Raw genomic sequence first — 27547 nt, forward strand, 5'->3', positions numbered from 1 at the left:
TCTGCTAATTGTCACTATTAATGGAAAAAAATTTTTTTACGTAACCCTGAATAGATATCTTGTGTGCTTTTGTTTTTTTCTAGAAAACACAGTGCAAGGGAGGGACTCTAAGAAAAAGGGATTTTTGGGCAATTATCTTCCTTGGGTTGGGCATATTTTGTGGAAAGAAGGAAAAAAAAAAGAAAACGAATGAAAAAAACTTTTCTTCCTCCGTCCCCATATAAATTTGTAATTAATGGATTCCAAACGTGGTTAAATTCAATACTTGAACAGCTTAGGAATTTGTTTATTGTATATTTTTCATTTTATTCCAACATGCTTCTATGAGCTGATATATTTTGAACTTTATACAAACTTTATACTTCAACATTTTGTTTTTCCATGTTTCAGTGTGATTTTCTGATTGCATTAATAATTCTCTGCTTTCTGTTTCTTGTCTCCGATCCACATTATCCTATCAAAGAGTTATGTCGACACACCGTATAATTGTTATTTAAAGTAATTTTTTCTCATAACGTTCCAACTCTCGCCATTAAATTTCCTGTAGTGTTTTCTACGAATATAAAATATCCTTACCCATAGGATCCCTTTGTCAACTTTATTCAGCATTAAATAATCGATAGATAGTTGATATATCCCTTAGCCATTATAAGGTACTTTTTCTTAGTATGCCAGTCTCCCTTCCCTTATAGTTTAACCTGCTGCCCTATCCTTCCCATTTTTTTCTTGTCCCACCCTACTCTCCCCTTTTTCCTAGCCCCCATCCCAGCTCAATATGTCTCATTTTTTTCCTAGTCCATCATTCTCTCATCCTTTATTCTAAGCCTACCATTCTTTTTTCTTAGTCCCGTCGTACTCTACCCCTATTTTCCTAGCCCCCGTCGTTCTTTATCCCCTTTTTTCCTAGCCCCGTCGTTCTCTCCCCCCTTTTTTCCTAGCCCCGTCGTTCTCTCCCCCCTTTTTTCCTAGCCCCGTCGTTCTCTCCCCCCTTTTTTCCTAGCCCCGTCGTTTTCTCCCCCCTTTTTTCCTAGCCCCGTCGTTTTCTCCCCCCTTTTTTCCTAGCCCCGTCGTTCTCTCCCCCCTTTTTTCCTAGCCCCGTCGTTCTCTCCCCCCTTTTTTCCTAGCCCCGTCGTTCTCTCCCCCCTTTTTTCCTAGCCCCGTCGTTCTCTCGCCCCATTTTTCCTAGCCCCGTCGTTCTCTCGCCCCATTTTTCCTAGCCCCGTCGTTCTCTCGCCCCATTTTTCCTAGCCCCGTCGTTCTCTCGCCCCATTTTTCCTAGCCCCGTCGTTCTCTCGCCCCATTTTTCCTAGCCCCGTCGTTCTCTCGCCCCATTTTTCCTAGCCCCGTCGTTCTCTCGCCCCATTTTTCCTAGCCCCGTCGTTCTCTCGCCCCATTTTTCCTAGCCCCGTCGTTCTCTCGCCCCATTTTTCCTAGCCCCGTCGTTCTCTCGCCCCATTTTTCCTAGCCCCGTCGTTCTCTCGCCCCATTTTTCCTAGCCCCGTCGTTCTCTCGCCCCATTTTTCCTAGCCCCGTCGTTCTCTCGCCCCATTTTTCCTAGCCCCGTCGTTCTCTCGCCCCATTTTTCCTAGCCCCGTCGTTCTCTCGCCCCATTTTTCCTAGCCCCGTCGTTCTCTCGCCCCATTTTTCCTAGCCCCGTCGTTCTCTCGCCCCATTTTTCCTAGCCCCGTCGTTCTCTCGCCCCATTTTTCCTAGCCCCGTCGTTCTCTCGCCCCATTTTTCCTAGCCCCGTCGTTCTCTCGCCCCATTTTTCCTAGCCCCGTCGTTCTCTCGCCCCATTTTTCCTAGCCCCGTCGTTCTCTCGCCCCATTTTTCCTAGCCCCGTCGTTCTCTCGCCCCTTTTTTCCTAGCCCCGTCGTTCTCTCGCCCCTTTTTTCCTAGCCCCGTCGTTCTCTCGCCCCTTTTTTCCTAGCCCCGTCGTTCTCTCGCCCCTTTTTTCCTAGCCCCGTCGTTCTCTCGCCCCTTTTTTCCTAGCCCCGTCGTTCTCTCGCCCCTTTTTTCCTAGCCCCGTCGTTCTCTCGCCCCTTTTTTCCTAGCCCCGTCGTTCTCTCGCCCCTTTTTTCCTAGCCCCGTCGTTCTCTCCCCCCTTTTTTTCTCACTCCGTCGTTCTTTCCCCACTTTTATCTTAGCCTCATTGTTATCGCTTTTAGATTTTCTTAGTCCTCATTTTCTCTCCCTTTTTTAGCCCCCAATGTTCTATCCCCCATTTTTTAGCCCTTCCTCCTCCTCCTTTGTAGTTTTCTCTCCCCACTCCACCCCTTTTCTTAGCCTATAGCTCTCCTTAGGTCAGCATTCTGTTTATCCTTTTCCATTCTCCAGTCATCTCAAAAAGAAAATTACACCAGCTAAAATGCACCTTTTTAAAATTACACCAGCTAAAATGCACCTTTTTAAAATTACACCAGCTAAAATGCACCTTTTTAAAATTACACCAGCTAAAATGCACCTTTTTAAAATTACACCAGCTAAAATGCACCTTTTTAAAATTACACCAGCTAAAATGCACCTTTTTAAAATTACACCAGCTAAAATGCACCTTTTTAAAATTACACCAGCTAAAATGCACCTTTTTAAAAAGTTCTAGTCTAACTCCAAATAATGTAAATAACAAAAAACAAAAAAAATCATCAATTATGATTTTTTTTTTCTTTCTTTCCACAGGTTGCCGGTATGGCTGTATCTGTCATTTATGTTGGATTTCGGAGAACTTAGAAGACTCCAGCAAGACGAGTGCAATTAATACAAAGACCTGTGATAAGGAATATTGCCGCCTCGGCTGCATCTGTGATAGTAATGATAACATAAAACTGGAAAGTGTCTGTGACGAACGGACGTGCACCCTGGAGCGTTGCCAGTGCACTGAGCGCAAAAGTGTTGCACCAATGCCAAGCAAAAACAAAGAATGCTTGAAGCGGGCCCCACAAACCGCATTAGATGGGGTGTCTGTTTCTCAGGAGAAGGTTGCGACTGATAAGGAACCGGAGTTTTCTCAGGAAAAGATCAAGTTTATGGCTGCCGATGTTGCCGATTCTCTCCTACCGGAAACGAACGAATGCGACGTTGACAAAGAGCGTAACAAGAAAAGTGATATATGTATGGAGGAGAAATTGAAGTGTCAGAGGAGAGATAGACCAACAACGTTGCTACCAAAGAGAGAGTGCGCGCATAGAGATGCAAAGAATGTTGATGCTACCAGCCGAAAACCCGTAAATACCGAACGCAGTGAAATTTTCCAAATGAAGAAAAGGCGAAAGGTAAGGAATATCCTGGTTATTTGCAGCTGATGTCATCGACGTCTAAGTATGGTTTCCGTTTTAGAACCAGTTTCAGTGATTAGAAAAAAAAAAAGAAATTGAACCTAAAAGGTGTGTTTGAAGGGTCATCAATGCAGCAATTATTCATTGAAAATAGATTAAATAAATGAGAAATAATTCAATAGTTTAAATTAGTGTTGGGACGATTCGTAAATTTATTCCGATCCCAGGAGAATGTTGATTTAACGATTCCGATAACAAGTATGATTCCTGTGGAATTGTTGTTTTGAAATATACCATTATATAATTGAAAGTTTTTGTGTAGCAAAAAATTTGAATCTAATTGAACCTAAAAGGTGTTTTTGAAGGGTCATGAATACAGCAATTATTCATTGCAAATAGATTAAATAAATGAGAAATAATTCAGTAGTTTAAATAAATATATTTACATGATTGTAGATGAGGAATTTACCATCTACAGTCAGGTAAATAAATGAATATTTATTTGAACTATTGAATTATTTATCTACGACTGAAAAATTTCTGTATCCGCAAGCCTTCAAACATACTTTTTATCTGATAAACAATGCTTCAAGCAAACTACGACATACGTCTTAAAATAGAACCTGTTTTGGCTTTTGTTCAAAATTCAATATATATTAAAGAACAAAAATGAAAAGCCTGTAATATTTACATTCCCATAACGAAACAAGAAATATCATATTCCAAAAATCATATAAATTGATCAAGTGATTTTTTTTTTTTTTTTTTAAAGAAAATTATTTTAAAGTGATTAATTAAGAGTTGTTGGGTTATTTCTCTTTTTACATAGGAGTCACCACTTATCAAGGCCCAGAAACCACTCGAGGATAAGGGTTAAAGAGTGTACAGTATCAGAATCATAGTAATCGTTAGTAGTGGAGATTCGGTGAATTTGTTAACTCAAGTGGAACGGCTCATCAACAACTTGTTTGCATTGGACTTGAAGACAGCCATATTGTAGTCAGCTGGAAAGCAGGCAAACAAAAGACAGTTCCGCAGGCGTGCCGTTCTAAGAAAGAAACTTTGTTCATGGAATCTACGTTTTGACACAGATAAAAAGTAGGGGAATTTATTGATAGTGTTTTCAGCTAGATGAGTGTTTCTCGTGAAAGTTTGGCGAGGGGGACCATAGATTGGGGCTCAGATGAGCACTTGCCATGAAAATAACGATAAAGCAGAGACACACTCGCAACGTCTCTTTATCTCTGCAGGAAAGAGAAAAGAGCATCCCCTACTAGGCTAAGAAGTCTATTTTGAACTTTATCAAGGCAGAATAAATTTTCCTAGCAGCTCCTGCCCATATGTGGCAACAGTACCCCATTCTTGGATGTACCTGGCTCTTATATAGGTAAAGAATTGCATCAGCAGTGAGATATCTACTCGATCAATGGAAGAATCCCACCATTTTTCCAGCTGCGTTGACAACGGATTTGATGTATGTGTTCTATTTCAGATTGGAAGTAAAGGTCAAGCCCAGAAGCTTGTCAAAATATGAAGCCTTCCCAAGACAAGAGCCATTCATTTCAATTGATGCCAGATGAGGATCAGAGCGTTGATGATGTAAAGATAGAAGCTTGGTTTTAGATGCATTAAAAGTAACCAGCCTCCTCTTTCCCCATTGTACCACATGCTCAAGATCAGAGGAGAGAGAATCAGAGAGAACTTGGTCATTTACGGTCTTTGATGTGCTACCATAGATGGTAGTGTGGTCAGCATAAATGTCTACAAATGATGTAAGGATGTGATTTGGAAGATCATTAATGTAGATCAGGTAGAGAGTTGGGCTCAGGATGGACCCCTGAGGGACTCCAGCATTAATACTGAGAGCTTTTGATTTCTGCCCATCAACCACTACTCTTATAAACCTATCAGAGAGAAATGATTTAATAATTGTTAAATCATTTTTAAAATGGCAGATAAGATGGCCGCTCTACAGTTACTAATAAAATTGGATTTTTTTTTAATTTAAAAACAAGCGGACTACCTAGTGTTTCCTGGTCGTAAAATATGCATATTAATTATATTTTAATTAATGCAGAATTCAAAAACCGTCCTCTTACGACGACGACCGGTTCTACGCATGTGTCAGATGACATCATGACCTGAGTTAGTTTAAATAGTTGAAGAAGTGACTAAATTTCATGTACGTCGTGTTAGCTCAGTTGGTTAGGTTGTTGGGTCATTATCTAAACGTTTTGGGTTCGAATCCTGGTGTGAGATGTCTTCTTTTTTTTTTTTTTCGATTTTTTTAAATTAAAATATTGAACCAGTGTTATTTAAGCCATTTTTCACGTAACGTTCGTCTTTTTAATTTTTATTTTATTTTTTACTTCGCTTATTCTTAGGTTTTCATTAACACCCCCACCCCCTCCAAACACTCAGGCAACGCCGGCCCCCCCCCCCCCCCCTGCTAAGCAGGGTTTTTAACATTCGTTTTTCTTAGGTTTTCATTAACACCCCCACCCCTGACCACACACCCCGAAAAACACCCGGGCAATGCCGGGTACCCCTCGCTAGTATCTCACCCATCTGTTTATATGTATGTATGTATGTATGTCCGCCTAAAACTTTCAACAGAAGGGACGGATTTTCAAGTGATCGGTATCATATGAAGCTGTATCCTTCGGAGAACAAATATTGAAAAATTGTCCAAAAACACTGATTCCTTCACCCTCAACTGGGCACTTTTCTACAGGAAGGAGTCGCTTTTTTCGCCAATATTTTCCAAAGTCATCCCTTCTTTTCAATTATCTAACCTTAATTTAAACCTATGTTACTTCCGGTTTGGTGATGAGTGCAACAGCAAAGACGTCACATTTTTTTTTCACATTGGTTTCCTCCTTTGCGGTACGGGTTCAAGCCTGGCTGCCTACTACCACTTTTTTTTTTCTCAACACACACTTCCAAACACCCGGGTAAAGCCGGGTACCTATGCTAGTCAAATATATAAAAGACTATATGTCCGTTTCCATATTTTCAAACTCTATCTCCTCTGAAACTAAAAGTCGCAGAACAGCGCTAGGGAACCTCAAATGATTGGATTTTTTATGGACTGTTCTTTTATGAGTCTGTAGTTGAGAAATGTTGTGCATTTCTCTCCTAATAATTACTTAAATAAACACAAGGCCAAACGACATTGCTTTTAACAAACCAATAATAATGGGTTTATTTAAAAAAGGCGAGATTGTATCTCAGACTGAAGAGAAAGAAAGAAAGTGTAAATGTCTGTTTGAAGGTGTCGTCTGCCATCAGACTGCAGTCGTCAACAAGTAACAATGGGAGGGGTGAGTGAGTGAGGTTTGTATAGGTCGCTTGCTGGCGTCTCTCTGGCGATCACAGCTGAAATCCCAAAGGGGTAAAAATAGTCCTTATGGGGACGGCTCAAATCAATGTGCCCTGCCAACCGATTGGTCAGTGTGGCCGAATCACTTTGGCACCAGGCATTTGCTTATAGTAAATAGTTTAACTGCTACAGGTCTTTAGCTGGTTAAAATAATTTTAAAAGAGTCAAAAAGGAGTCAAAATTAGTTTATTTTTATTTTTAATCCATTCATATGCGTGTCACGTTGGTACAGTAATAATGTCACCAGCTTTGAATGCTACAGCTTTGCTTTCGGTTTCGAGTCTAACTGATCTTTTTTTAAATCACGACTATAATATACAAAATCTGGGCAAATTAAAATATATTTAAGCAAATTTTATGACCATCCCCCCCCCCAGCCCCAATACCTGAAAAAAATTAAGAACTAGTTTTATTTTTTTATTATTTGGTTTAATCAAACTAAGGTTCTAATCTTGAGTGTAATTTGCATAGTGTTTTGGTTGTTGTAACCTTGGGCCTTCTTCAGACATATGTCACCATGTATGACTTATACACCTGTATTCACCAATTTGTAGAATTCAAACGTACATATGTGTATGTATTCCCTACATTCCCAAACAATCAAATGATAAATGTGTTTGCAAGTAAGATATATTTTTAAATTACATTTTCACTCCAAACAAGGTACAGTGCCACTTTGATGTAGGGGGCTACTATCAGGCACATAAATTGCATGTATACTATGTAGGGAGTTGAGCAGCAAGATGTCTGTTCAGATTACACTTGAACTTCTGCATGTCAGTACAGTTGGGAAGCAGGTACTCGAAAGGGAAGTCCAAAGCCTAGCAGTTCTGGGGAAGAATCTGTCAGGGTAGGTTTTCTTACATCTATATAACTTATTTTCTTTTTTTTTCTTTTTCTTCTAAATGTTTTTCTTATACTTTCAGCTTGACGATGGAAAATCGGCCAAAGTTGATTCCACAAAGGTTAACCAGTTACAGACCAAGGTAATAAAATTTTCACGTCAAGAGATGTGGCTTGTTGTAAGCTTTTGATTTATACAAACCTGCTATGGTAAGTTGAATATTGTTAGTTAACCAAAAGGAAGATATAAAGTACCTGTTAGTGCAATTGACGCACCACACCCCCACCAAGTGTGAGAGGAGGAAAAAAGAGAAAAATATAACAAAAAAAGAGGAAATAAGTTTATCAGCAAGTATAAGAAGTTATTCACAAAAGAAAACTAAGATTCTTAATCAAGGTGTGAGAATAACAAGAACAAAAGATCGATCACCACACAGGGTGAAATGATAAAATTGTCGCCCTAGAAAAGATGACATGACTCCATTTCCATTTGATGAAAACCGGTTTTCTTTATTTTGTTGCAGACCATCTACTGGTTGGCCAGTTGTGTACGAATCCCAAGAGCGATAAGAGCCTTTTATCATATCTGAAAATGACACAATGTTCAATGAGCGAGATCAAAGATGTGCCACTGCACAACTCTTGCTCTCTACTTATCAGTTATGACAACAGGACCATTGCCAGCACCCTTAAAATGCATCGTTGGATTGCCACGAATAACAGGGATGGGCCACGGTTATGGTCATTGGTATGGTTTCCAGTGAGGGCCACATCATGTTACCTCACGTCTTCGAAGTTGGTTTGAAAGTCAACACCAAAGTGTACCTCGATATGCTGAAAAGTGTGATACCCCCTTGGTGCAATTATGTGGCTGGTGGCAGACCCTGAGTGTGGCAGCAGGATTCCGAGCCAGCCCACAAATCCAAAGAGACCCAGGCTTGGGTTTAGAAAGAGTAGTACGACTTTGTATCTTTCTCTCACTGTCTCTCCCTCCTGTCGCCGCCAACACTTGTGGAAAAGGCATGCTGCCAGTTCCGGACCCGTATTAAAGTGGTGATTGATGCTGAAGATGGCTTCATTGAATAGATGTCAGCTCTACTACACGTATGGCAACTGATAAACACTGCCTTGACAGAAGACGTAAATGTAGTGTGTAGAGGGTTGATAGTGTTACATACACTCCCAGAGTGCAACTGATATTTACAAAATGTGTCAGTTTTGTTTTGTTTTTATATACCATATATACTTGTGTATAAGTCTAATTTCTGGAAGACGATTTTAAGGTTATTTGGGGGGGGGTGACTTATACATAGGTAATGTTTTCGGAAATATTGTTAAAGAGCGACTTTGCGCTCGATCATAACATAAGAAAACACCATTTTGTTTGTGTACTTGGTATATATCGGTAATCCTTGTAATTAATTGCACTCCTTCTGAACTCCACTGCAGTGAGTTTGCCAGCAGGTAAGCACATGTACGGTTTTTCAGTGGGAGGCTTAATAATAATTGGAATAACTCTTGCAATGTTCACTCTCTAGACGTGGCTATAGGCCAAAGTTTTATATGGTGTATTCGATGATATGACTTTTTTTTAGTAGGTTAGGAAATATAGTGTTCTCCCCTAAGTTCACTATTAAAAATCCTATAAACGACAATATTAACTATTAACAATTTAATGACAACTATTTAATGAAACCATTTACTGACACTTAATGCACGCATTCACATTATTACGGTATACTACTGCTCGTGCAATATATGCGTTTACGTTATTATGGTACATGACATAAATTACGTCTAAAAACAATAACTGCACCTGGAATCTACAGCATGTCAATGATCAGAATGTCAGATTAGCAACATTGGCGTACATTGCATCTAAGTGTGCAGCAGGTTGGTTCTATATATGAACTTCGGATGGACCACACTTGCATAAATGCAGAGAAACAATTTATAGTCTTACCAAAAAAAATACCAAAACGGAAATTATCTGTGCAAGAAAGAGTCATGAGACAGACCATTTAACTTGTTTAGAATCTACAGTCGATTTATACACATGGTAATGATCTAAAATGACACAATTTTTGGTCTCATCGACTTCTACACAAGATCCATTATACACAAGTATATACAGTACTTGTGAGCCACTGTGGCAGCCGCCAATTTGAGATACCACGACACAGACAGAATTGAAGACAAAAGAAATGATGAGTATGGAAATAGTGTTGGAATCAGCAGCAGCAGTTGTCGAGCAAAAGGAACCATACATGGTCTCGTATTATTTGCTCTGCTTTCCTGCTTGTTTGTTACAAAAATTGTGAATCTGGTTAATTAGATGGCTTAATTAAAATAACCAAAATTTTCTTAAATTTTGAAAATCAATATACTTTTGTATTAGGGAGGATCCATCCATAGACCTTGAGCCCCTGGAGTAGGCCATCTACAACTTTTTGTAGATGTTTTTGTAGTGAAGAGTTCTTTTTACAGGCTGAGAGTGCTGGTCACACGTCCAACCTTCCTAGAAGGTACATACAGCGCCTAGCCTTCCCAAATGGTCATCCATCTGGTACTGGCCAGGCTTAACGGGTGATCTGGTGAGAACCGGTGTGTCAATATGATTGTGGCGTACACTGGGGGGGGGGGGATTCTGATCTTATTTAGGATACTACCTAATTAAAAGAAAGAAAAAAAATACAGAAAAGTCTTTGATATACGTACCTGTGACAAATTGAAGATGTCATATCCCAAAAATCACAGAAATTTATCAAGTAACTTTATTTTTCACTGAGAAAATCAAATTTTATGAGTATCTAAGAAGTAACTGTTTCGCTTTCCATTATATAGAAAAAAAGGTCTACAATCAAAGGGAGATAACTTAACAATAATCCATAGTTACCAGAATTCCGTTATGTCGACGAGTTCACATTAATTGCTTAAAAATAATCAAGTTATGTGATGTTTGGAATATTAATAAATAAAAAAAAATAATCATGCAGGGTTCTACAGACAAATTTATGTTTAGTTGACTTTTGACAACTAAAGATTTTTGTTTACTAGCCAAATAAAAAAGTTATTAGCAAAACCTATATGATTTTGAGAATATGGCATCTTCGTTTTCTGACGAGTATGTACACCATAAAGATGTTTCTATATTTTTTATTTATTCATTTATTTATTCTTTTTAATAAGTGTGCACTGGATTTTATATTGAGGCTTGAATTTCTTCAGGTGTTTTTTTTTTTTTTTTTTTTTTTTTTAACACCCTTTGTTAAAAAAAAAAAAAGAGTTCTATTAAACTTTTATTGTTCAAATAATTTGACTCTGCTTGCTTTATTAAAAAATAACCGTTGGAAAGACATTTTCCACTCAACAATGAGCTTTCGAAGATTGTCAGTGAAAGAAATACAATCGCCAAAAGATAAGCGTTTTATTATTTCTAGTTGCCACTTTGAAAAATCACTCGCAAATGCGACTGTTTCACTCGCAATGTAAAGCCCTGTCTTGATACAAAAAAAAAAAAAGAATGATTATCCAGATAGACAAACTTCTACCCGGATAAGCGGAGCAATTAATTTAAGGAATAAACAATGAGAATTCAAAGTTAAATAAACTTTGTTACATCAGTAGAAAATCCAATTTTGAGTCAACTTAACTTCTTGGATTCATTTAACAGAATTTTGTATACTCAGCTTTTTTTTATATCATCTATTGCATATTTTTGCACGCTGCTGTTTATTAAAAATGCGTACATATTCCAAGTCTAATGGTTAAATTGTTGATCCTGCAAGATTCTATTAAGGATACCTCAATCTTGGACTTCCATCCTGGATTCTTCCCATTTGCTCGATATCCTCTGTTTAACTAGCCAGACAGTCTTCGTGGATTTTTACTTTGTTGAACTTCTTTAGACTACTTTTGTTTTCTTATATTTTTTTGCTCTGCTCATAAAAAACCACAAATTTAAACCTAAATTGAATGTAACTGTTTAAACAACCTATGTTTCATTTGATTTGTTTTTTTTATTTTTGGTCCCCAAGGAGGGTGAACCTGTGAATTCTCCCTTGTCCGTTCATCTGTCCGTTCTTTTCTCAATAACTACGCCTTGGAATTTTTAAAAAATTTTGCACAAACATTAAACATGATATGAGTAAAAAAGTAACAATGGATTTTCTGGGGAAACTCTGGTTGCACCCGTAGGGGTGCCTTTCAGGTTAAAATGGCTAAAATTGATAGTTTTGTGCTTATTAAAAAAATTTGATGCATTGGATTTTTATAAAACTTTCTGAAAAGTTGTAACTAACTGATTTCTATATAATTTTATTTGTCTAAAATTCACGATAACTCTTGCGTGTGCCCCAGGGGCTCTTTTATTTTATTTTTGGAACGATTTTACCATGTTTGTCCAAAATTTTCTGTGTATGTCTATTTAGCAGTTTTGCATGGTGCTGAACTCAAATTTAAATATGTTAAGGCCTTGGGGATCTTTGGGGCTAAATGGGGGGGGGTAATGATGAACAGTCATTTTTTTTTTTTGCATGGTGCAGAACTCAAATTTACATATGTTAAGGCCTAAAACTGCACCGTTTGATCATTTTCACCAGGATTTAACGTCCCCTGGGGACTTTTGGGGTTAAGGGTGAGGGGTGGGAGGAAATGCTGAACTTAGTCATTTTTTTATGCCACGTTCACTCACGAGGGATCATGCATGAGTCACTTATTCCTCTATAATTTTACCTGTTCATATTTGACTTTTGATTGAAGTATCCTAGTGTTCACGTCAATTTAAAAAATTGACTTCAAATCGAAAAGGCAAGAAGAAACTCTACAGCAACAAATGAGCTTAAAACCTGCTTAAAATATTCACCTTTTAAACAAAGTATCTCTAAAGTTCAATAGGCTAGACAGTGCGTCCGTTAAAGGAAGGACAAAGAATTTAATCATAAGGTACGGTTTCAACGCTGCAAGGTGATGGAGGTTCAGTTTTGGTGTGGGGTGTTATTAGTACTAACTAACAAGGTTACCCAGCATTGCCCGGGTGTTTGGAAATGTAAAAGAAAAAAGTGTTTCGAACCCGAAGGCGGAAAAGAAAGTAAAAGAAAAAAAAGCGTTAGTAGGGAGGGAGGCTTAAACCCGCAACGCGAAGGAGGAGGAAAAGGAAGTAAAAGGAAACGTGAAATTTTACCGCTATGCTACGAAGCCATAGGAAGTGAAAAGCGTTGAAATTTAGCGATGTCAATCAAAAAGTTGACTTGCAGAAACGAACATGAGCTGGAGGCCAGTTCAGCTTTCTGCTGTTTCATTTATTTGTTTCCCCACTATGTTGGGGAAAGCCAGCTCCCATCAAAAAGGGAGTGTCCAAATGAATAGCAATTGTCTGATTTGAGGAGGCTTTCCCCCAGATTGATCGAAGCTGGTTGCTTTTTGGACGTCCCGGTACGAAAGGCTGAGAAAAAACTGACTTCGCTTTTAATTTAGTTTCGCTTTTACGCAAAAAAAAAAAAAAAAAAAAAAAAAAAACACGAACAAACACGCGAGAGGAAGGAATAATGTGAATTTTATAAAAGTCGATCCAAATAAATGTGAGCACGACATCCGTTCGCAAATCATGGATATTATGATCTAGGGAGTATATAAAAAAGTCCTTAGTTCATTGTGTTTCTGTTGTATTTGTGTTGCATTAATGTTCTAAAGTTACATTTAAATAACAATTTTCCATTGTACAAAGTTTTTTTTTTTTTTTTTTTTGTCCTTCTCGATTTGAAGTTAATTTTTTAAATTGACGTGAACACTAGGATACTTCTATTAAAAGTCAAATATGAACAAGTAAAATTATAGATGAATAAAAGGCGAATTAATCAAATGAGGTATAGCTTGTTTAAACAGTTACATTCAATTTAGCTTAAATTTGCAGTTTAAAAAAAAAAAAAAAAAATGACAAGTGTAAACTTTCTTTTTTTGCCGCCACTGTATTTCCCTACTCTCTTATAAATGTTGCCATTTATTCTATCTTTTTTCTATATCATCAACTAGTGATGGGACGATTCCAATATTCCCGATTCCGATTCTTTATAAATTTCTAAATATTTAGCTATGAAGTTATTTTTTTCACGATGGCCATAAAAACACATGTTAAATGTACAGATTTTTTTTTCAAATGTAAAAATACACGTGTGGGGGATGATCTGTCGATTTTAGTTTTACTGGTAGTTCAAAATCAAGAGATATTCATTATTTTATCATTACTACCAGCAGTAGGAGCTTTTGTTTTAAACAAAATCAAATAAAAAAAAAAAAAAAAAAAGGAAGCAATTCAAAGAATTGGTTTTGGCATTTTTCTGATTCCAAAACCCAAAAGTCTCTCGATTTCTCTTTTTATTTCTCTATATAATCTCCTATATATGTCCCCATTTATTGCATCTTTTTCTTATCTATTTTATCGGCAGCTTTCTTACTTATTGATTTGATGTTGCGATAAAGTTTTATTTAACTTCCAATTTTCATCTTTTATTTTTGATGTTTTCGGAATATGACATTTTCGTTCCGTGATGGGTATGTACATCATAAAGATTTTTCTAGATTTTTTTTTTTTTTTAGGTTAAATTCTAAATAAGAACCAGATATTTCTCTACAACAAGTTTTCCCAAACTTCAGAACACCAGGCAAAGGTTTTTCACTGAGCACTAACAAGATAATTTTTAAAATAAAAATGAAAAACATTAATTTCAAATTTTAACTTATATTTGTTCATTAGTTTTTCTGTTTGTGAATTCATATTTTCATGTTTATAACCATTTTTTTGTTTTTGATTAATCCAAAATTGTTGCAATTTTTTTTTTTCTTCTTGCTTTCTTTTTTATGAACAATCCTGAAACTCTTTATATCTGTATAATATCTCTCATACAGGGTGACCCCCCCCAAAAAAAAAAACGGGCCCCAACTCTAATTAGACCCAATTTCTTAGTGTTTTGTTTGAATGAAATGAAACTTTGGTCATAACTAGTTTATTGTATTCAAAACATCACATCAAAACGCTAGGGTCTTTGGCCTTTTTTTCTCCGTTGACTGTAAAATAACTCAGAAAAACAATTGAATGTCCTCTGTTTTTTTTGGGGGTCACCCTGTATATGTATCATATCTTTCCAGTAAAAAAAGTTTTTTAAAAATTAAACGTCTGCAGCCATTCAGTTTTTTTCATATAAAGCATTTGGTCTTAAAGAAAGGGCTTTCGAAGCCCCTCAGCCTCACTCATAGAGCCCCTGCTCTACAAGATTTGAACTTGTTTCACAAACACCAAGTGGTGGTGGTAGTAGTAGTAGTATTGTTTACAGCTAACTCTATTCTTTTTTTCTATTTCCCAAAGAATTGTAAATCTTCTAGAGGTTAATGCTGTTTTTCATAGACGCATTTTGTGGCCAGTAAGTGTTGAAAACATGCATTACATGGAGCTAAATATGAAAATTATATGATGGATGTGTAATGAGACTTCTTAAAGATGGTCTTAATTTTGATAAACTCTGAGGAAGATTTAATCTGGAGACGTGCAAAGCAGGAGACTTTGATGGTATAGTCACATTCAAAGAATCGATGAGTGTTCTTGGGTTAGATGCAGAACAGTTAAGGTTGCAGGCCCAGTTTACAGGGGAAGGCCAAGGAAAACATGGGTGGAAATGATATCAATGGATTTGAACGAAAGATGGATAAATACAGACCTGGCTAGAAATAGGTTGTTTTGGAATTCTGAAAGTTTGTCAGCATGTAATGATGGTCGCATTTCATCAAAATGAAAATACCTTATTTTTTTAGTTGAAGGTTTGAAAAGGAAACAGATTCGACCGACCTCACTCTAACCATAATTGCGGCTTATTCAGAATTACACCACAAAAAAAAATACAGAAAATTCTTTAATACACGTATTCATCACAAAATGAAGATATCATATTCCAAAAATTATGTAAATTGATCTGTTATCCTGTTGTCAATGTTTTTTCTTTTCTTTTTTTCTTTTAGTCTTCCTCTGCATACACAGAAAATGAAAAAGATAATTCCAAAACTGATCCATCACCATCATCCAATTCCATTAAAAGGTATTTTTTTTTTTTTTGTGTGTGTGTGTGTAAAAAAAAAAAAAAAAAAAAAAAAAAAAAGAATTATATAAGTAAAATGTTTATAAAGATTTCTCTGGATTGTCATTAACAAACACAATACATCCACAAATTTATTAATCAGACGCCACGCATCCACAAAGTTATTAATCCGTGCTAAACAAAGATCTCAACTTTGCCACAGCCATCAAGCAGATTCCATGTTTATATGTTATAGTTCCAATCGAGGAGGCAATCTTGGATAAACCCAAGACACAAGATGAACTGAGGTGGAAAATGAGACAAGCACTCAACAATTCAAAGACTCCAAAACCAAACCTCTCAAAGGGAGAAGTATTGGCTATCAAGTCCTTGTGCGGTGACAATCATATCATAATATTACCAGCAGACAAAGGCAATGCTGCAGTGTTAATGGACAGAGCAGAATATTTCAAGAAATTGGCAGATTTAATAGAATCACACGCTACTTCTGACCTATCGGACGTCTCTCAACCAGCAGCAAGAACATAAGCGTGCCATTCATAATCTTGCCTAAAAAGAACAGCAAAAGAATTTCGATCAAAGACAATGTCTCCCATCTCTAGTCTTACTTTATATATTAATATTTTTATTATTATTATTATATTATCACTTTTCTAGCAGGGAGACCCGACATTACCCAGGAGTGAATGATGATCGACGAATGTTTCACACTTCATATTTTATTGCCATCGAAATCTTTAAATCACCCATTTTTTGAATCAGATTGATTGATTGCTTGATTGATTGCCGACTCTAGTTGAGGGCCCCATTGTGATGCACTGAGTGAAAACTTCACATACATCCTCACAATGACATTGGCCACAATACAAATTATAACAAAGAACCTACTGTGGATTTTATAAAAAAATATATATATATATATAATGGCTTGAATGAAAGTTTAAAATGAAAAAGAAAAGTATCATTTGCTCTTAATTGTGCTCTAAACAGAAACATTTCTTTCGAATGCACCCCTGTCATATCAAATAACCTAATGTTGATTTTATATGCCAAGCCTTTCTGCTTGTGTGGTAATAAAACTTCTCAAATACATTTGTGATGTTAGGCTGTGTAAGGTGTTAACTTTAGTCAAATCTTTCTTTCATGGGATTATTTTGCTTATCGATACTTATCAAAGACATTCCGATACAAAATCTATCTAAGAACACTGCCAGGCACATAAAGTATCTTCCTGTGAAATTTCATAAAAACCGACTCTGCTGTTTTGGAGTCTATAGGGAACGGATTCGCATACAAAGTTCCTTGAAACTCCTGTTTAATTTTAGAAGAGTTTCTGATGGGTAGCTAATCTGTGCAAGTCTTGAACTGTAAAAGTTTGCAGACAGAGTAAGATTCCTTTTCATGTAGACATAAAAAATTGTTTTTTTTTTTTTTTTTTACAGTGATCACCACTTATCAAGGCCCGGAAGCCACTCAGGGATAAGGGTTATTGCAAGTACATTACGTTAGTGTGGAGATTTGATGAAGTGTTTAATTAAGGGGGCGGTTATTAGGAATTTGTTAACGTTGGACTTATGTGTAGGAATTTGTTAACATTGGACTTATGTGTAGGAATTAAAAAATATTCAGCATATTTTATTGAGTAATTCTGGTTTTTGATTGATTGTTAGCAAAGGGTGTTTCTGTTTAATTGGTCAATTCCTATCAACGGTGTCGATAAATAGAACCTTCCAATTTTCTTTAATCCTACCCTCAAATTATATCGAAAATATTGCAACACATTTTTATTTACTATTGTATTAATCTATTATTTTTATTGCCTTCATCCTCCATTGGGTTTCTACCTTTCACCATCATTCATGGTTTTCTCGGGGAAAATCAGATCATATGGTATTATCGGACGAATACTTAATATGATTAAATCCTTCTATCTATATATATAAAAGCGAAAATGTATGTATGTATACTTTTCCTCGATGTCCACAAAAGGCTTCTTTCAGAGAAGCGCTCGCTCGCTTCACAACTTAAAACCTTTTATATCATCTATAAATTGTAATATCTCACACTTAACCACGGAACTCGCCTGTCTATTTAATTTTATTGACTTTCAAACGTTAATTATTCGACATTTCCCGCATCGGCACGCGTTACATTCGGTTTTTGGTATAAACAAAAAGTGAAACTCGACTCTAATTACTGGCCGAAAGCCAGTGGTCTCTAGAGAGCTAAGTAAGGTTTGGTCAATGTCGACTTCGTCATATCAGACGGTAACTTTCATTTCGAGACGAGACGCTCCCCCTAATAAACAGGGAGCGGGTTTTTAAAAACAAACAAACCGATTTATTGACCTCATTAAAAACTGTCCCACACAAAATGCTAACTGCTGAATACCTATCGCCGTCACGTCAATCAAAAACGCACACTTGTTTTGTTTGTTTTTTTTTTCTCACACTTTACTATTTTCCAATTGCGCATTTCACGGGCACCTGTTTTTTTTTTCACATTTCGGGTTTTTTTCACACACACCTACAAACACTCGGGTACCCCTCGCTAGTATATATATATAAAAGCGAAAATGTGTGTATGTATGTTCGCATTTTGTGTATGTCCAAGAAAGGCATTTTCCGAGAAGCAGTCGGTCAGCTCACAACTTCTTAAAACTTTTTATATCACATATAAATCATAATATCTACGAGTTAACAACGGAGGTCGTCTATTTAATTTGCTTGACTTTGGGAAGATAAATATTCAACATTTTTCACTCGCCACGTGTGGATTGGGCTTTTTTGTATAATAAAATCGACACTAATTCTGGCGGTATTTTTCCGGTCGTGATCAGCGGAAATGTCCGAAAGCAATCAGCTTTGATCAATGTGGAAATATTTTCCTTATATCAAACAATTGCTATTCAATTTGGAAAATCCCCCTTTTATGGGGAGCCCCCCCCCCCCAACATCTTGGGAAAATAAAAATAAAAAGAGCGTTCCTGCAGATGAAATACTACCCCGCAGTCAAAGTTGACCTCTTTAAGTCATTAAAACGTGCACCTGCCAATTCTAAGTACTTAAACGTGTTTCCGTTAGTATTTCACAGTGACCCAATGGTTAACGTTGCACCTTTTTTTGCACACTTTAATTTACAACTTTGCCTCAAGGGTTCGGGTTCGATCCTCATACTTACCTACCAAAACTTTTTTTTTAAATTTTAAACTCTCCACCTAAAACCACACACACCTCCAAACACCCGGGCAACGCCGGTCCCCCCCCCCCTGCTAGTCTTAAATAAAAGAAGAATCCAGGTGTCCTCAATGGTCGCACGTCAAAGCAATATGATATAAATGCGGGTGTGCCTCAGGACCTTTATTATTCCTGATATTCATAAATAACCTCTCTGAGATGGGAATATTTGCTGATGATACCACACTCTAATATAACAGGCATGAGAGAAAAACCAATGCACAAATATCTAAGGCAGAAATCCTAGAGAAAAACCTGCAATCTGTAGTGGAATGGAGACAAAAATGGATGGTAACATTCAATGCTGCCAAGACTAAGCTTGTTTCCTTCAATAATTACAAGAAACCTTCTCAGCCACTAATAGCCATGGCTAATGATACATTACCTGAATGTACTTCATTCAAACTCCTCGGTTTAATGTTCACAGGGAACATGAGTTGGAACAGGTATGTCGAGGGCATTGTCGCAGCTGGTGCGAGGAAGGGGCGGCTGTCTCTACCGTGTTAGAAAGTTATTTGCGTTTGAAAGTATCCTTTACCTCTACAAGGCCACCATTTGCCCATGTATGGAGTATTTTTGTCACATTTGGGCTGATGCATCTGCTACTAGTCTTTCCCTCTTAGAGTTCATAAGAGTCGCCAATCTAATATATCCTGAACTATCAGCTAGTCTTAAGTTGCTCTCCGATTGACGAAATGTTACATCCCTCTGCCTGTTTTACATGTACTTTAATGGTAGATGCTCCACTCGATGTAAATATTCCAGAAAAACCTGACAAGCAGCAAAATCCCACCCCTACACAGTAGTTGTCCACAGATGCCAGAAAACCTTCTACTCTAATAGTTTCTTCTTCAGAACTGCTAGACTTTGGAATTCCCTTTTGGGTTCCTGCTTCCCTGACTGTACTGACATGCAGAAGTTCAAGTGTAATGTAAAGACATCTTGCTGCTCAACTCCCTACATAGTATCCCTGCAATTATGTCCCAGATAGTAGCCTCCTACATCAAAGTGGCACTGTGCCTTGTTTCGGGTGAAAATGCAATTTAAAAAAAAAAAAAATCACTAGTGTGGGAGGGGTCCCTCTTGTTTTTGCTTCATTTGCATAACCAAGAGTTTTTTTGTTTTTTTTTCCCCCTTCTCTCTCGCTTTCAAAGTGCCATTTCATATGAATAAAAAAGTAAATAATTTGGTTATCTTTTTTTGGGGGGGGGGGGGCGCGATCAAATTCCCCTGTACAATTATCAATAGACACTTGATTTTGTATCCACCATCTTGTTTTTCCTTATCCAAAGAAACTCATAACATCTGACCTATATTTCGGGTGAGACCCAATATTAAATTTTGACCATCCAGAATTTGGTTAACTGCTTCTAAACAGGGCTGGCCTATTCTGATGAACTTGTCAAATTGCCAAAAGACATCATTTCTGACTTTTTTCTTTTTTTTTTTTTTTTAGATATCTTTATATTGGAACATCACGTTTTCAGTTAGTGTTGTTTTTAAATGGCTGTCAATATCAACAGAAATTATCATGAAAGAAAACGGATTTCTTCTTTATCAATATCCACAAATAAGAGTGTGCGTGTATTAAATTGATACCATAAAAACCTAACAATGCTTTTTTTTTTCCATTGTTATCATCAACATCACCACCCTTGCCACCGCCATCATCAACATTGCATCCAACGACATTGTCACAAATGCTATGACCTCTCTCCCCTTTCATTGTATTCCCCTTTAACTTTTCCAATTCTAATCCAAAATGTATTTAAAATAAGTGTTATCTATTTTGCCCATACTTTTGTATAATGCTGTTTCTTTTTTTTTCTCATTTTCTGAGAAGCATTTAGCTTTGAAATGCCATGGCTTAAAGAGCCTCCCCTTATTTCCCATTCACTTAATTTAATCGTCTTTAATCTTATTGACATAGTAATGTAATCAAGTTTTTATGTAACTTTAATCCATATCTCGTTTATATAGTACAAAGGATCAGGATAACATTGGTATCATCAGTTTCAAATCTAAATAAAAGGGACCTATAGTTGGTGTCCTATGCTTCACTTTCATCAGCCTCTGTTTATCTAAACACTCTTATTTTTTAATTTTTCTTAATAATTAAGCTTTCTGCTGGAGGTTGCCCCCCCCCCAACTCTACATAGCAACACATATACACACATATGTAGGGAGAGGAGATTTCTAACATATGAAGTTATCTTTGATAATATTAAAAGTTGGACCTGAATAACATTGTTTTTTCGGGACAAGATCAAAGTGTAGTATCTGTTCTTCAGATGCTGCACTTCAATTTTTTGTTCTCTGTCAGTTGGAGGAGAAATCCTTCACGACTGAGACAATTTTTATTTTTGTTCCTTTTCTCCACATTAAAAAACGACCCTGGTGTCTAACTCTGTCCCGTGGGGGGGGGCATTGTAAATAGGAACATTGTTTTAGCTGACATCTCAAACTTTGATTCTGACTAGCCAATTTTCATTTGTTATTTTTGTACCATGTTATTGGCATGATAATAACATACTTTGCTACACTTCATCTTTTTAAATAATGTAATCCTGCCTGGACAACTGATAATATGGAAACATTTTTTAATTTTGACTTAAAAATCAAAATCAGCAAAAGGAATAATTCATATGTTTATTATTGAAAAATATAAGAGCTGTTTCCCTTAGAAGTAAAAAAATTTATTTCAATTTTTTTTTTCTGCATAATTTTTAAAATTTGCGAACAAATTAAAATTTAACACTAGAATGAGTTCAATACATCCCGGGCAACACCGGGTATGTATGGTTAAGTTAAATTTTAAAATAATTACCTCTACCCAAGGATGTTATGTATTTAATTAAATTTTTGTACAGCCTGGCATCAATATTGCATGAAAAATTGTCACTAAACTTGGCTAAACAAGCAGTCATGGTTTAAGACTGGTTTAATTTTCAAAGGTCAATGTCAAAAAATCAAAGTTGTATAAAAGACACAACTATTAAAGGCTTTAAAATAATTTTGTCATGCATTAACTTCAGTTCTGTTTATCATTGACTCACTACTTGGCCCATATTGTAGCCAGTGACATCCCACACTTCATTTGATCTTGATCTTTGACCCTGATAATTTTGACAAAATTTTAATTTATTATGTCAGGCGAAGATATGCAGTCACAAGATACATTCTGCTTACTGTAAATACGAAAGTTGCACAATCAAGGGGAATAACTCATTTTTTTTTTTTTATTGAAGAAATTAAAAAGTTACCTTTCTTACAACTAAAATTTTGTCTTTTTTTCTGTATGTTTAAAACATGTGCAAACAAATAAAAATTGAAATTACAAATTTCTTCGTTGCATCCTGCGCAACACCAGGTAAGCACAACTATTAAAAGCTTTGAAATAATTTTGTTTTGCTTCTAAACTAAAAACTATCATTTTTCTGAAAGTGATCCCTATCGTTTTCTCTTTCAGGTTGTGTCCTCTGAGCAACAATTTAGATCAGCCGTTAGAGCAATGCTACGGTAACTGTGGCTGGTTTCCTGCTGATGCTTTTGACGATTGTGTTGTTGAAATTGATCGACTTGGCGGCTCTCCGCAACAGATGCGAGAGCTTGGCTGCATGTCTGTAGACTGCTTCCCTCAATCGCCGAAGGTATGCTCTACACAGCAGGTAGAGAATGGCAGGAGCACCACTCCCAGCACTCCCAACAGCAACTCCAGTAGCCACATGGATTGCATAAAATTTCAACTTATCGACTTGTCGCCCATCAAAGTAAAGCTGTCTGCGGAAACCGTGTCACCCCCAGTTTCTAAGGTTACCAATACCTCTCGGCGGAGAAAATCTGATGCCATCAGGCTGCTAGGTGATGTTTCGGATCCTGAGAAGTGGATGTGTCCATTAGTAGACCTTACAGAAATGTCCACAGAAGAAGAGTCTTGTGTCGATAAAGACTGGCAAGTAAAGATGATTTGCGTAAGGGCAAAACAAGACATTAGCCAGTTCGCACATAAAAACATGGAAGACGGCTACCAGTTGTTGGAGTTCATCTCTAATTGTGACTGGGACTCGCACAGTTCGGACATTATCTTCCAGGTTTCTCTCTGTTGTCGGCATGGTAGGTACCCGAACCCTCAGAAGATGGTTGTTGCCAACTTTGATGTGGAAATCTTGCCCAAGTCAGACAAGGCGCCTTATATACCGCCGCAGTTCCAATCAGAGATCTTCTGCTGTCCATATAACATCCGAGTAAAAGTTACTGACAGGACGAAGAGCTCCACGTGCGAAGAGACTGTGCAATCACTGGACGGATACTCATATGTCGGCTTTTCTTCAATCGGCCCATTGAGGAATAATGACCAGTTTGATATTAAAAACATGCCGTTGACGGCAACACTTCAGGATATTAATTATCCGAGTCAGGAAGATCATGAGCAACCCGAGATGACAGGTGAAGCAAAGGTATTTTTCTAATTTTGTTATTTTTTTGTGCGTGTGTGTAGTCTATTCTATTTATATCCTATGCATTCAAGGACAACATCTCCAGCTTTTTTTTTTGTGTAGTCTGTTCTATTTATAGCTTAGGTTTTTTATGTTTGTTTTTGTGTGTGTGTGTGTGTGTGTGTGTGTGTATAGTCTATTCTGTTTTAGAGCTTATGCTTACCGGGACAACATGTTTTTTTTTTGTTTTTTTTTTAAAATAAAGTTTGTTCTATTTATAGCTTATATCGTTTTTGTGTGTGGGTGTGGGTGTGGTTCGTTCTATTTAAAGCTTAGGGTTTTTTTTTTTTTTTTTTTTTTTTTTGTGTGTGTGTATATTTAGTCCGCTCTATTTATAGTTTGTGTTTTATTTTTGTGTACATATTCTGTTTTAGTTATTGCTTATGCATTCTGGGACAACATCAACTTTTTTTTGTGTAGTTCATTCTATTTATAGCTCATGTTGCTTTTTTTTTTATGCGGGTATGCAGGTGTAGTCTGTTCTATTTATGCACTAACTGACATCTCCATTTTTTTTGTTTTTTTTTTGTTTTTTTTTGTAACTGTTTCCAATACTGATCCAGAAACTGCTCCAAGGTCACATCTGCATCTTCCAATAGTTTACAATAAACTGTCAAATAAGCAGCTGGAAAATGCCGATGTGATTAGCCAATCAGCTGTCAGCAGATTATTTATTGTCATCATTGAAAAATAGCAATATACCAAAAATTGCAAAATTTGATCAAATAGATAATTTTTTTATACGTATACCAAGCCATATCGGCATCTATATGAATGAACGAGCAGATAAAGCAACAAAGGAATCCCTGCAACAAAACCACACAAGTGGAAAAATCCCCTATACAGACCTAAAGACTAAAATAAACACATATTTGAAGAGAAAATGGCAAGAAAACTGGAGCTCATGTACAGAAAATAAATTATTCCAAATAGCACCAAATATTGGAACGAGAGACACCAAAAAGTTAACAAGAAAGGAAGAGGTAGTAATGACCAGACTGCTAATAGGTCACACTCACATCACCCACTCACATCTACTAAAAGGGGAGGAGACACCTATCTGTATAACGTGTCAAGAACCCTACACAGTACACCATATACTGACGGACTGCATTGACATTGAACAAACTCGAACAAAGTATTACCAAGAAAACAATCTAACAACAATATTAAACAAGATCGATCCCCCAAAAATTATCAATTTTCTGAAAGAGATCAAAATATACTAAAAAATATAAGGAAAGATACCCCCCTCCCCCCCCAAAAAAAATATTAAGAAGAACAAACCAATATATAACACATCATAACTAACGTTTCAGCATTAAATGACCTCAAAGTGGTTGATATGCCGTAAAACAAAACAAACATACGTAAAAGTAATTGTTACAGAAAATCATATATTTAGCTGTTTTCTTCATACTGATAGTCAGAATATAGCTAAAAACGGGAAATTGAATTATCTCCCTTGTTTTTTGAAACTCAGACAATGTTAATGGTAGTTACCAATTATAATATATATACATTTTTTTTTTTTTTTTTTTAAACTAATAGCAGATGTTCTACTCGATTAAATTATATAATTTTAGGATATATTACTATTTTTAAAATGGCAATTATGTAAATACTGTTTTTGCTTAAAAGGGTAGATTTTAAAAAATTTACCGCTGTAGTCTAACTATAAACGAGCAGTGCTTTCAGAAATTGACTTTGAAACTAACCTAGGTATGATCAGGTTTTTACTTTTTTGTGGGCTATAATAATTCTTAATTTAATTTTTAATATTTTTATCTTTGTTCAAACAGAACGTTGTTGGTGACATTGAAGTCCTCGAGTTCCATCCTCCTCTTGACGATGCAAAAATGCCGCCAAGCAGTTTGGTTCTTGACCTGTCATCACCCGGGAACCAAAAGTCATTACAACAGGACCACATTCAATTGGTCACTGACTTGCCACCAGTTCATGATGTACCAGCAGAAAAGTGGACAAAACCTGGCATGCAGGCCCCAACCAACGGTGGAGAAGAAAACCGTCTTAAGCCATCTGAAGAATTGGCACCACCATTATCTGCGGCAGTTGATTTATCGTTCACGACATCTGAAGAGACAAAAATTACTGCTGATGCTCCTTCAAATATCCGACTTAGCCGACAGTGTTCCTCTAAAGATAAGGTTGTACATGATTGGTCGCTACGATCAAAGTTAACGAAAAGTATTAAGCAAGAATTTCCCGCTGAAGAAAGTGTTCCATTCAAAAACCGCCCGACGAAATCTGCAAAGAACTGTGATTCCCATTATGAGGTAAGAACAAGATCTTACGAAACTTTTGCTGGATGTTTCTTCATTATAAGAGTTAAGTACACTTAAACACAGGGTGAGCCAAAAGTAGAAAATGTTTGTCGAAGCAGAAGAGGCTGACTTCAAAGTGTATAAATCAAGGAGGAAAACAGTTTGAGCACTTGCGTTGATAAATAACATTTAATTTTCATTAATTTAATTGTCTTATTATATATATTTCTGTTAATACAGGGTGGCCCCAAAAAAAACAAAGGGCATTCAATTGTTTTTCTGAGCATTTTACAGTCAACAGAGAGAAAAAAAGGCCAAAGACCCTTGTGTTTTAATGTGATGTTTTGAATATAATAAACTAGTTATGACCAAAGTTTCATTTCATTCAGACAAAACACTAAGAAACGGGGCCTAACTAGAGTTGGGGTTCGTTTTTTTTTGGGGGGGGGGGTCACCCTGTATATATATATATATATATATATATATATATATATATCATCGGCAGTCACTTGTGTCCGAGTAAGACTGTCCTCCGTTGTGGCTTCTGTGGGTCCTCAGGTGAGCATAGAGCCCAATCCTAGACCCAATTTTTCTTGTGCAATTTGGGCAGATAAAGGTAGTGGTGGTGGGGTGGGGTTGGTTGTGTCTGGTTGATAATCTGTCCTTTCTGTGCTTGCGTTTATTCTCAGCAGCTTGATTTAGGTCACTGCTATAAAGCGCAGTACCTTCGTGGACAGCGCTCCTCCATGCCAACCTGCTCCCAGCCACGTCCTCCCATGTCTCAAGGTCCATGTGAAACCGCTTTAGATTTACTTTGATGTTGTCCTTATACCTCATCTTTTGGCCACCCTGGGCACGCTTTCCCTCAACAAGCTGAGAGTAGAAAATCTGTTTTGGGAGGCGGAGATCCGGCATTCGGACAACATGACCAGTCCATCTGAGCTGGCGTTGAGCAACAGTAGCAGTGATAGTAGGAATGTCAGCCTCACTCAGGATGCTGGTGGTGGTGCGTCGGTCCTTCCAACTGATTCTGAGGATTTTTCGGAGGCATCTTTGGTGGTACGTCTCCAGGTGTGTGTGTGTATATATACGCATGAAAATGGAACAAAGCAAGTTATATGTCCATCAACGTTTTTGTCTTTATTGTAAGACTTCTTCTGGGTGAATAAATTGAAGAAAATAAGATACCAGTATATACAGACATATATATACACATACAGGGTGAGCCAAAAGTAGAAAATGTTTGTCAAAACATAAGAGGCAGACTTCAAAGCTGTGTAAATCAAGAAGGAAAACAGTTTAAGCACTTGCATTGATAAATAACATTTAATTTTCATTAATTTAATTGTCTTATTACAAGGGCTATGACAACAGCATATTCTTTTCCTTGTTTTGATTTTCAGATATATATCCATTGATATCTTATGTTTTTATGTAGAGATGTGGTTCTCGGTTGATTGTGTCTGTGTCGGTTATATACTCGAGAGTAAAAACAATGAAAAGAATGTATTGTCATAGGCCTAGTTATTACATATAGTTGTACGTATATGTGATCTCTAAATGTTTTTGTTTTTCTGCCCACCTACTTTGGGCTCACCCTGTATATTTTAATTCATGCAGATTTCCTATTTATTATTAGAGCCAATTCTCTATTAAATATTATATTGTACCTAATATATAGTACTGATTTCAAAAGTGTAAAAAAAAAAAAAAAGACTTTGATACCATCAGCTAGAATCAAAACCAAAACATTTAGCACTCCAGCCACGTTGGCTACCATTTGAGCTATCGACAGATAAATGAGAAAGATTTAAAATTAAACCACTTCAAGTTATGAATGAATTTGCACATGTGCAAAAGTAATAGAAATATGTTGGCAAGTTGAAATGAATAGTTTGCCTTTCAACTTGCTACTATATTTCTATACACATTATTCATCCATCCAA

At 36.7% G+C, this 27547-nt stretch overlaps 1 protein-coding gene across 7 annotated transcripts in view; it reads left to right on the top strand.

Annotated features, from left to right (window-relative positions):
- LOC145287771 (uncharacterized) overlaps positions 1–27547 on the top strand; it is a 291321-nt gene that overhangs the window by 220751 nt on the left and 43023 nt on the right. For all 7 annotated transcript variants that reach the window (XR_013869191.1, XR_013869192.1, XM_080135593.1 and 4 more), the window contains 5 exons: positions 2680–3272; positions 7584–7643; positions 15508–15584; positions 22290–23277; positions 25119–25613. Coding sequence is in view for 5 of the 7 variants with exons in the window: in XM_080135593.1 (XP_079991719.1) it covers positions 2680–3272; positions 7584–7643; positions 15508–15584; positions 22290–23277; positions 25119–25613 (2213 nt within the window). In the remaining 2 variants the exon portion in view is untranslated. The remainder of the gene's footprint in view (positions 1–2679; positions 3273–7583; positions 7644–15507; positions 15585–22289; positions 23278–25118; positions 25614–27547) is intronic.

The sequence above is a fragment of the Euprymna scolopes genome, chromosome 11, assembly GCF_053919585.1.
Source record: "Euprymna scolopes isolate OS-2025 chromosome 11, ASM5391958v1, whole genome shotgun sequence".
NCBI classification, from domain to species: domain Eukaryota; kingdom Metazoa; phylum Mollusca; class Cephalopoda; order Sepiida; family Sepiolidae; genus Euprymna; species Euprymna scolopes.